General features: G+C 45.2%; 1 protein-coding gene across 1 annotated transcript in view; it reads left to right on the top strand.

The window, feature by feature from the left end:
- fbxl2 (F-box and leucine-rich repeat protein 2) overlaps positions 1-12,578 on the top strand; it is a 149,359-nt gene that overhangs the window by 39,387 nt on the left and 97,394 nt on the right. Inside the window, 1 exon segment of the mRNA XM_084312819.1 lies at positions 9,129-9,193. Within this exon segment, the coding sequence (XP_084168945.1) occupies positions 9,129-9,193 (65 nt within the window).

Raw genomic sequence — 12,578 nt, 5'->3', positions numbered from 1 at the left:
GAATTGAAAATGGGGGACCCTGATGTAAACAAGACGAAAGTCTTTCTCTGGTCTGCATCCCCTTAACAATTGTATGTATTGAGCTGTACTGTACTGTACCCATTCTGCAATCTGTTAATAAACTTTTCATTCATTCATTCATTCATTCATTCATTCAACGTGTACTTTACTATGGAATATACATGTATATTATCGCGACGCGTCGTCACAGACTAAACAGTGTTGTGAACACAACACATTGTAACGTTAACGTGTACTTTACTATGGAATATACATGTATATTATCGCAACGCGTCGTCACAGACTAAACAGTGTTGTGAACACAACACATTGTAACGTTAACGTGTACTTTACTATGGAATATACATGTATTGTTAGAAAATGTTTTGGATCTAAATCACTTGGAGTTTGAAAGTGATATCAGAAGAAACTACTCAACCTCGGCTGTCTTTAACTATGAATGAACACAACACTCTAACTCACCATGTTTAGATAATAAAGTACTCAACCTCTACTTGTCTACTGTCTGACTGAACACAACACTCTAACTTACCATGTTTAGATAATGAAGTACTCAACCTCTACTGTATTTAACTATGAGTGAACACAACACTCTAACTTACCATCTTTAGATAATGAAGTACTCAACCTCTACTGTATTTAACTATGAGTGAACACAACACTCTAACTTACCATCTTTAGATAATGAAGTACTCAACCTCTACTGTATTTAACTATGAGTGAACACAACACTCTAACTTACCATCTTTAGATAATGAAGTACCCAACCTCTACTGTATTTAACTATGAGTGAACACAACACTCTAACTTACCATCTTTAGATAATGAAGTACTCAACCTCTACTGTATTTAACTATGAGTGAACACAACACTCTAACTTACCATGTTTAGATAATGAAGTACTCAACCTCTACTGTATTTAACTATGAGTGAACACAACACTCTAACTTACCATCTTTAGTTCTGTTCCGTTATGGCTTCGCTCAGCACCAGTTGCATATATCTCGCTTCAGCATATATACACTGAATAATTTCACAAATGTACCTTTAAATGCCAGCATTCATCTGGCCACACCCCCATCCGCTTACCTATATAAGCAGGGATGGTGCCACACACTCATCTCCTTCTCAAATTTCATCACAAGCAACGTGTTGCTCATATGCCCACTTGACGTGGAGAAAAATATTGTTTACAAGGAAAGGAAGAACAAGGAGATACGTTGACATCATATCTTTATTTTCTCTCTCACTATTTTCGAGAAAATACGGCGATATTGTCTTCGTACTGGAGTGTCTGGAAGATGATGATCATTCTAAAAATCCTCCACCGGTTTTCGTGTTGGGAGCACGCCGCTGCATGCTTCTCAACTGCAGTTCCTTGCTGTGTTTGTTGGGGTGAAACCTGTCAGGCCACAGCTGAACTGTCGGACGCGCCGCTGTTGTGAGAAGCGGTGGGTTTCAGGTTGGGTGAGTACTGTTGCTGGCGGGCTTCACTTGTCTGTTAGTGCTATGGGGGCTACTTGACAATGTTTATGGAAACCGGCCCCAGGCTAGGGTCCTTTGTTCAGCCACCTAGGCGACAGAAGACCTTGGTCTGAAGACCATTGTAGTTTTAACTAGTGGGCCGCGACCATTAACACTGGTGATCCCTGTGTGTTCTGGACGAGTGGTTATCTCTCTGTCCCGTGTTAAGCCCCTTCTTTCATATCCAAATGAGAGTATTCCTTCACGAGGAGATATGTGCATGGATGTGCGATAGCGGCAGATCCATGTTCAAGTCAGCTACACAGGCCAGTTTGGTGTTGTGCTGATTCCGTCGGGTGTTGGTAAAATCACCGTTGTAAAGCAGTGTTGACATCTTGTTTCTCTTTTCTCTTAAAAAGTGAGGAGAGGTTCAGAACGGCGGCCTGTCTGGGTGAGTGTTATGTCATTGTATACATGTTCAGTTGATAGCTGCTTAGCTTACGGTTAGCCAGTCAGCTGTTAGCTGCTGCGTTAGCCTGCTGGGATCGCTGCATGGCCTACTTAGGTTGGGCCTACTGTTAGCCAGTCAGCTGTTAGCTGCGGCGCTAGCATGTCGTGATCACTAGGTAACGTTAGCTTGCTGCTATAGGCCAAGGCCTGGCGCGGAGTAGCTTTAGCTCCTCGCGCGCCGCCGCGAGCTCGCTTCTGGTCGCGTGCGCCGTTAGCTCGGCGTCTCGCGAGCAGGGGCAGTAGCGCCCGAACGGTTGGAGCGGCCGTTAGCTTAATGCTACTCTGTTGAACGTGCTTTGATTATAAACATGTTTTACACTCTTGACTACGACGTCATCCTTGACAGGGGATGTTCGTCGACCCTGCCCTGAGCCTGGATGGGGATTGCGTCAACAAAGAGGACTGTAGCGACTGGTTGGAGCGGCGACGCTGCCCGGATAGAACAACACAGGACGGCTGTGTTCTACGGTATCTTGTGACTGCACTTCGCTGATCTACGTTCCGGGTAGGACAAGGTTGACCAGACCTTGTAACTAGGGATGCCCCCCGGACCCCGGTTTTAAACGGGAACCGGTACTATATTAGAAAATACCGGAGTATTTATAAGCTCCGACGTCCTCGGTACTGCTATCGATACTCTAGAGAAATTATTATTATTATTATTATTATTATTTAAAAGTTGCGAACGATCTCTCCTCTCTCTGTCTCTGCACGAGAAGCGAGTCGCAGCGAGTCATTATTACACACTCCTCGCGAGTCGCGCTACACATACATACGGGTACTCCTTAATGAAAGCACTGTCAATAGTATGCAGCTGCAGCACGTCAGACCGCAGCGCTTACAAGCCCCGCACATACAAGCCCCGCACACCTGATGTGCTGCAGCTGGAAGCATCTCAGCGCTGTCTCCGTGCTGACGCGCGCTGCACACAGACACAGACAGCTCTGCATGGACTGAGTCGTGATGGCGGATAGAGCGAAGCGTTCACAAGTGCAACAAAACATTTGCCAGTAAGGGTGGCAATACGAGCAATCTATCAAAACATTTGTTTGCAAAACACTATATTAGTTTGCAGAAATGCGCCGTATTCGACTGCCTTGCGCGCAGTGGTCCATCTGCATCCACGTCCACTGCAGCCGGTAAGCCAAGATACGGAGTTTCCTAGGCTAATAACGAATTATTACAAATAGGCTAATAAACAAAATAATTGTTTAGCTACAAATACTACAATCTAAAAACTTTTTATAGATCGTCAAGCTGAGGTCAGCCACCAATGTGTCCCAGTGAGCCCACCACACATCCTCCCTCTACCTCCACCACCCAAAGTCCTTTCTCCCTAGCAGCTAGAGGAAAGATGACAGAGGATAGGGTGAACGAGTGTCACAGGGCTGTGACAAAGTTTGTTGTCAAAGGCCTGCACCCGTTCTCTACAGTGGAGTCCAAGGACTTTAGGTAACAACTAATCATTCAGTGTATATCGTTTTTTTTGTATACATAGTTGTCTAACTTGTCTGTTGTTGTTATAAGTTATTATTGAAGCAGCTATTCCCACCACTCCACACAAATTTACAATAATTCAATCATTTCTAATCTTTACTGTAGGGAGATGACCAATGCTCTCAACTGCAAATATAAAAATCATAAAAAAATTATCAAAAAGAACCGATAAGAGTATCGATAAAGTACCGAACCGTTAAGCAGTATCGATAGGAGTAGTAGTATCGATAAAATCCTAACGATACCCATCCCTACTTGTAACACGTCTTCTGGTTTTACTTTTCTAAATGTTTTGTGAATGACGATGTTTTCCCAAAACGTGTGTTGCTGCAATGCATTTAGGATACGACGCGAGTTATGTGTGAACTGTCTTGTCACTGGCAGTTAGCTTCTCCGTGCAAATCGGGTTGTTACAGATGTGAAAATGATCTGGTTGTTGTGTGAGAAACATCATGTGTGTTGTTATGTACCGTGTACTCACAACTAAGGTAACTAACCTATGAAGCTATGCTTAGTGACAAGTGAGTAAAAGAATGTTCTTTTCTGGCGGCTAGGTGGTGTAGTGGTCTAAGGCACTCGCCACCAGTGTGGAGACGCTAGGATTCGCGTGTTCGAATCCAGCTCTCCACATTGTTTTTCAGTTTGGCTGGTCGTCCGCAGTAATACACATTGGCCGTATTACGGGGAGGGAAAACTGAAGGGTGGGGATCGAACGTTGTGAACAAGCGACTCCTACAAGTCGGTTGGTGCGCCTGCGCAGTGGAATCAGGAAGTGTCGGGGGCAGCGTGAGCCTCCCACGCGTTACTCCTCGACACTGAGAGATCGAGCTGCGCAGGTGAAAAGATGCGACTGCTGTTACCTCAAGTACCGGAGGGGACTTGTGCTATGTATGACTTAGTCCACATTGCAGCCGGCTTGTGGGAGGCAAGAAACAGCGTTCGTGACAGGGGAGGGTTGAATTGGATGATACGAAATTGGGATGGGAGAAAAAATATAGAAAAATGGGAGAAAAAGTGGATCAAAAAAAAGAATGTTCTTTTCTCAGCCTGTGATGACAATGAACAGTGTGTTCACATATTAACAGGTTTTCCTGTTTTAACTGGCCGTATTAAGGGTAAAATAAGAGGATTGTGTTTCCCCCCGGTTCCCTGGGGACTTTTTTATCCTCCTATCAGACATGTTGTGCACTAAATTGTGTCTTTTGTGTGGTAGGGATGCGATGTAACCCTTAGCTTGATTGCTGAGGTTGTGCTAAAACAGCTGGAGAAACTTTATTTTCCTAGAAGAAAAGATTGTTTGGTCGCTCTCGTGTGTGCTTAGCAAGGCCTGTGGCCGATACTAATCGAGAATTATGTATTCTCTCATTATGAAAAACGGCGTTCCTCTGTAGAGTGTTTTTGCCATTTTTTGTAGGTGATGATGGGTTGTGTGTGTCATGTGACCTACAACTGGGTTGGACTGGCCACAGAAGCACATGTGTATGTTGGACTGGGGCTCTTAGAGCCCTCTCTATTCTGTGTTTTTTCCTTAGTAAAAATCAGATAGCAGATAGGGAGTTTCCTGGTCCCACGGCTTGGTATATTGGGCGTGTGCACTGCAGGAATTCCCCCGCCATAGAGTACGTCACCGTGCGCGTCTCTGTTGGTAGGACTTCCGTGTGCTGTTCAGGTCCATGTGATGGATCTGTTTCAGGGGGGTGGTCAGGGCTCCTCCTCACCAGGCGCCTATTCGGGCCTTCTGTGAGTTCGGACTCCTTCTTCCATGTGAGGGAGCCTCCATCAGAGTACAGAGCCTTCCTCCTCAGATTGTCAAAGTGAGTGGACCCTCTAGAAGGGTCCTATTCTATTGTATATGTATTCGATTCAATTCGATTATTGAGTGTGTATGGGTTCAGTGCCTCTTCCCCGGAGAGCCCTAAAACCAATTTTTTACATGGCTCAAGGTGCAATATATTCTTTTCAATCTGTACAGCTCGCGTGGGAAGTCTCTCTGGGGATCCCCGTCTCCTTCCTATGGGAGGGTGGTGGGATGTAAAAATATGAAATTTTTTTACCCCCGGCTGTGTAGACTGGGATACATACTGTTGATGCTTCCTTCTTTTCTATTCAAAAAGTGTTGGAGTTAGGGAGTGTCACACCCCTCTTGTCGTTCCCCTGGGCGCCTTGGGGATTCAATGACAGGTCTAAATAGCCTGTTCATTGATGGGGGTGTGTCCCGACGCACGTATAGTGCTAGCTTGCTGTAAACAGGCGACTGACTGGCGCGCCTTGGTTGCTTGTGGTTAAAACAGCGTTTTTATAAAGCAACTGAGATGGGGGTTTTTCCTCTTCCGACGACCAAATCCCACGACCTGGGTTGGTCTTCGACGGATTCTCGTTCATGTCTGGGGGATGATGACGGAATGGATCTGAACATATGTAGAGGGGTCTCACGCCCTTGGGGTGGGCCACCAGGCGCGGTTCGCCCGAACGTCTGGGTGGCGCCTTCTTTTCATGTTAAGATCGACACGCATATCTGCCCTTTCTCCTGGAGTAGGCATGTCGGCGTGGTTAGGGCACGGGACTGGTTCTGGTCACGCTGGTCCGGATCAGTTGAACCCGTTGTCCGCCGGGGATGCAGATCTGCTGTTCTGGTACCCTGAGGGACTTGGGCTTTTTTCAGGGGGAAAAATGCCAGGTCGGTCCGGGTGTCACAGGGTTAAGCGCTATGGAGACCCTGGTTGGGTACGTTTTTACTCGGCACTGTCGTAATGGCTTACGGCCATGCCATCCTGTACACGCTCGATCTCGTCGGATCTCGGCCGCTACACAGGTTGGTCCTGGTTAGTACTTGGTTGGGGGACCGCCTGGGAATACCAAGTACGGTGTGCTTAGGGGCTGGTTCTCCATTCTTTTTCGCTCCTCTCTCTCGCATGGCGAAGAGGGGCCTGTGGGGGTGGTTTTTGACCTCCTCTGGTGACCCTGTGCTTCCCGTACCGCCAGGCCCGGTCCGAAGTAATGTTTCGTCGACCCGTAGGCCTGGGTTAACCCTTTTTTGAAAACTGAAACACTTGTACTGCGGTGTAGCCGGTGTATACCCGCAGGTGTGTTTTGGAGTTTTTTCTTGTGGGGTTATAGGAACAACCGCCGCATTGGGTAACGCCAAGGTGGTTGATTCCCTGGTGTGTTGGAGCAGTGTCAACTCTCGGGTTCACCGGTTGAGGGTGCCCCTGCACGTTCATGTCGTCTGCCAGTCGTGTCAGCCTTCTCTGCCTCAACCCCTCTGGGTGGGGGTTTTTAAATGGAGGCTTGGTCATGCAACAACGCCAGCATACGCCCCTTCCGCCGGGGCGGCTGTGTTCAGCTGTCCCCTCTGGCGCCTGTCTCGTCCGCAGTCTCCAGGCTAGGGTTAACAGCCTGTTGCCTGGTTTTTCCCCGGTGCGCTGCCTGCTTCCGTTGGTTAACCTTTTTTGTGTGCTTACGGCCATGCTGACTGCCTGTTCTGCAGGGTCAGTGTGCCAGGCGGTGTACTATTGGGGGGACAGGGCCCGCTCGGCTGAGGGGCCTTTGTCCGAATACGCTGGCGATGTGGGGGGCGGGGCACTACGTGCCCACCTGGTGGGGTCTTGATGCTGGCATCATGGACTTCTCCGGGCCCCCATTCCAGGGAGTCCAGCCCTTTTGGTGGGTCTGGGTCTTCCTTCGCGCTCCGCTGCTACGGCCTTGCCACGGGGTTGGGTTTGCCCTTGACCCCGTGATTCTGGGGGCAGTAACGAGGTTGTTTCCTCCGTTCGTTCCCGGGTGGCATGCGGGTTGTGCGTGTGTGTAGTCGTGGGGTCAAGCCACGCTCTGCTCACCCTGTGCGTTGAGTTGCTTGAGTGCCTCTTCGCACGGTCGGGTCCGTTGCTCTCCCGTGAAGCCACCAATAGGGGGGGTGCCCTCCATTAGGGTGGGTCGGGGGGGCTCGGCCCTCCCTGATCTGATGGCTGTGGGGGGCCTCAGCGGGGTGTATTTGTCGCGCTATGGCTCCCGCTCAGCTCCTGTTATGCAACTGGTGCTGAGCGAAGCCATAACAGAACAGAACGTTAGGTTATGTATATAACCAAGTTCTGTTAGTTATGGTGCGCTCAGCACCAGGACGCCGCTGCGGCCCTTGATTTTGCATTGTGGTTCAATTTGTTGGGAAGGAGATGAGTGTGTGGCACCATCCCTGCTTATATAGGTAAGCGGATGGGGGTGTGGCCAGATGAATGCTGGCATTTAAAGGTACATTTGTGAAATTATTCAGTGTATATATGCTGAAGCGAGATATATGCAACTGGTGCTGAGCGCACCATAACTAACAGAACTTGGTTATATACATAACCTAACGATAATGAAGTACTCAACCTCTACTGTATTTAACTATGAGTGAACACAACACTCTAACTTACCATCTTTAGATAATAAAGTATAACCTCTACTGTCTTTAACTATGAAGGAATTACAACCTTTATTTAATGGTTAATATTGTGTTCACTCATAGTTAAATACAGTAGAGGTTGAGTACTTCATTATCTAAAGATGGTAAGTTAGAGTGTTGTGTTCACTCATAGTTAAATACAGTAGAGGTTGAGTACTTCATTATCTAAAGATGGTAAGTTGTGTTCACTCAACACTCTAACTTACCATCTTTAGATAATGAAGTACTCAACCTCTACTGTATTTAACTATGAGTGAACACAACACTCTAACTTACCATCTTTAGATAATGAAGTACATATGAACCAAAGCGTGATTAAATTGAACCAAAGCGTGTTAATATGTGTCGAACCAAGCGGGGATCTCATGCGCATGCACGCGCGAGCACCTCGCGAGCACCTCGCGAGCACGCCGGTGCACCTGGGCGAAGGAAAAGGAAAGGCGCATTACCGTAGTGGCGTGCGGTGACGAATGCGGAAGCATTTTTGCACTCTTCCGCTGTTAATAAGCAACACGCTACAGGGGCATTGCCGGTGATGACATCATTGTGTTTCGAGCTCAGACTCAACGGTGCACAATTAAGAAACATCACAAGAATGGTAACAATAGTAGTAGTAACATCAAATAAAAGATAAAATAGTCAATTATTTACAGAAAGTGTCTTGTGTGTAGTGTATGTGCAGGATAAGGTGCAGGGTGTGTGTCCAATAAGTAGTAGTAGTACGATAAATCAAAAAATCAAATATCAAAATGAGGTAGATAAATAAAATAGTACATTTCTACAGAAAGTGTTTTTGTGTAAAAGTGTATGTGTGCAGTGCATGGTGCGTGTGTGTCTGTGTGTGTGTTCCAGAGTTCTTTAACCCTTTCACCACCACACTACAGAAGGTTAACTCTTTCACCACCACACTACAGACTGTTGACCAGGGTTAACACTTTGTCGTGTGGCTGTGAAAGGGTTAACCTTCTGTATTGTTGCAGTGAAAGGGTTAACCGTTTGGTAGTGTGGCAGTGAAAGGGTTAACTGTAGTGTGGTTGTGAAAGGGTTGACCCTTTGTCGTGTGGCATTGAAAGGGTTAACCTTCTGTATTGTTGCATTGAAAGGCTTAACCTTCTGTATTGTTGCAGTGAAAGGGTTAACCGTTTGGTAGTGAGGCAGTGAAAGGGTTAACAGCGTGTCCCCTGTCTGCCTGCAGGTGTTCTCCAACAACGATGAGGCTGCTGCCATCAACAAGAAGCTTCCAAAAGAGCTGCTGCTTAGGTGAGTGGAGAGGCCTAGAACACACACACATGTATAGACATGCACACACACACACACACACACACACACACACACATGTATAGACATGCACACACGCACACATACATGCATGCACATACACACACAGACATATGCACATACACAGTCACGTGTAATACACACGTTGCATCTCTCTCTCTGTCTTTCTCTTTTTCTCTCTCTCTCTCTCTCTCTCTCTCTCTCTCTCTCTGTGTGTGTGTCAGTGAGTGTCTTGTGTTACCAGTTTGAAATGATCTACAAACCATTACTGTGCTGCACGCGCACGCACACACACACACACGCATGCACACTGTCATGCACGCGCACACACACGCACACATGCATGCACACACACACACGCACACACACACACTCAATTGCTGATTGGTGACAGTTTCTATATGAAATGTATGTTATCTTTATACTGCAGACACTGTACTTGTCCAAGACACACTTCCTTTCAGACAATGAAGTGTTATCTTAAACACACACACACGCACGCACACACGCATGCACACACGCACGCACACACGCACGCACACACACACACACACACACGCACACACACACACACACACACACACACACACACTTACATGAAGTCTTATCTTAAACACGCACACACACACACACCTACACTTACATGAAGTATTATCTTAAACACACACACACACGCACACACACACACACACACACTTACATGAAGTCTTATCTTAAACACGCACACACACACACACACCTACACTTACATGAAGTATTATCTTAAACACACACACACACGCACACACACACACACACACTTACATGAAGTCTTATCTTAAACACGCACACACACACACACCTACACTTACATGAAGTATTATCTTAAACACACACACACACGCACGCACACACACACACCTATACACACACACACACACACACACACCTACACTTACATGAAGTCTTATCTTAAACACACACACACGCACGCACACACACACCTATACACACACACACACCTACACTTACATGAAGTCTTATCTTAAACACACACACACGCACGCACACACACACAATACACACACACACCTACACTTACATGAAGTCTTATCTTAAACACACACACACACACGCACGCACACACACACACACCTATACACACACACACACACACACACCTACACTTACATGAAGTCTTATCTTAAACACACACACGCACGCACACACACCTATACACACACACACACACACACACACCTACACTTACATGAAGTCTTATCTTAAACACACACACACACACCTACACTTACATGAAGTCTTATCTTAAACACACACACACACACACACACACAACCCGGTGCCTTACCTCTCTGCATTTTAGCTACTGTCTCTCTGAGTTCTATAAGAGTGATTGGCTTCCCCAATTCCCCAGCCTCTTCCTCGGATAATTTCGGTATTTTGAGACCATCAATAAACGTTTCAAATTTTATATGATCAAAGTTGACCTCTGAACTATATAGTTGTGAATAAAATTCTCTAAAAGTGTCATTAATCTTTTTTGAGTCAGTGGTGCTTGCTCCTTGTTGTGTCCTGATTGAGTGGATATCTGAACATTTATCATTTGAGTGTATTTTCAATAAGTGGCATGGTCTGGAGCCATGAAAGTAATAATTTTGCCTCATCCTATGTATTAAAAACTCGGAATGTTGTCTATGTATGGAATTTATTTATTTTTTAACTATCATACGTTGTGTATTTATCTGCTCATTGTAGTTAATCTGCAGTGGGATGTATAGGTCAGAGTATAGTTTTTCCAGCCATTCTAGTTTTTCTTTAAACGGGATTTACGTAGATTGACTGAAGGCTTCTTGTCCCCCATTAGCGTTAGCCATGCTTCTAGGCCTCTTTGCTTTTGGAAAGAATGATCCAAAAAAAGTATTATTTATTATTATAATTTTTTGCATTCGACTAAGAGGTTGGCAGTCGACTACGGCTCCTTTCGATCGATTAGTCGACTAGTCGAGGTCAGCCCTAGTACACATGCATCTAAGGTATCACACATAATGCTTATGCAAACTGTGTGTGTGTATTACACATATGCTTGTGTGTGCGAGAGAGAGAGTTATAAATAGCTTATCTTTGCTGGTGGGGAATTCCGCAGTGCCATGTTGTCTCACTGCTCCACCTGAGACATCACCAGTATACCCAGTATCACTAACATACTACACCAGTATACCCAGTATCACTAACATACTACACCAGTATACCCAGTATCACTAACATACTACACCAGTATAACCAGTATCACTAACATACGTAACTACACCAGTATAACCAGTATCACTAACATACTACACCAGTATAACCAGTATCACTAACACACTACACCAGTATAACCAGTATCACTAACATACTACACCAGTATAACCAGTATCACTAACATACTACACCAGTATAACCAGTATCACTAACATACTACACCAGTATAACCAGTATCACTAACATACTACACAAGTATAACCAGTATCACTAACATACTACACCAGTATAACCAGTATCACTAACATACTACACCAGTATAACCAGTATCACTAACATACTACACCAGTATAACCAGTATCACTAACATACTACACCAGTATAACCAGTATCACTAACATACTACACCAGTATAACCAGTATCACTAACATACTACACCAGTATAACCAGTATCACTAACATACTACACCAGTATACCCAGTATCACTAACATACTACACCAGTATACCCAGTATCACTAACATACTACACCAGTATACCCAGTATCACTAACATACTACACCAGTATAACCAGTATCACTAACATACTACACCAGTATAACCAGTATCACTAACATACTACACCAGTATAACCAGTATCACTAACATACTACACCAGTATACCCAGTATCACTAACATACTACACCAGTATAACCAGTATCACTAACATACTACACCAGTATAACCAGTATCACTAACATACTACACCAGTATAACCAGTATCACTAACATACTACACCAGTATAACCAGTATCACTAACATACTACACCAGTATACCCAGTATCACTAACATACTACACCAGTATAACCAGTATCACTAACATACGTAACTACACCAGTATAACCAGTATCACTAACATACTACACCAGTATAACCAGTATCACTAACACACTACACCAGTATAACCAGTATCACTAACATACTACACCAGTATAACCAGTATCACTAACATACTACACCAGTATAACCAGTATCACTAACATACTACACCAGTATAACCAGTATCACTAACATACTACACCAGTATAACCAGTATCACTAACATACTACACCAGTATAACCAGTATCACTAACATACTACAC

Source organism: Notolepis coatsorum (genome assembly GCF_963971535.1).
Source record: "Notolepis coatsorum genome assembly, chromosome: 4".
Lineage (NCBI taxonomy): Eukaryota > Metazoa > Chordata > Actinopteri > Aulopiformes > Paralepididae > Notolepis > Notolepis coatsorum.
Note: the sequence above shows the minus strand (reverse complement) of the source record. Positions and strands in the feature narration are given on the sequence as shown.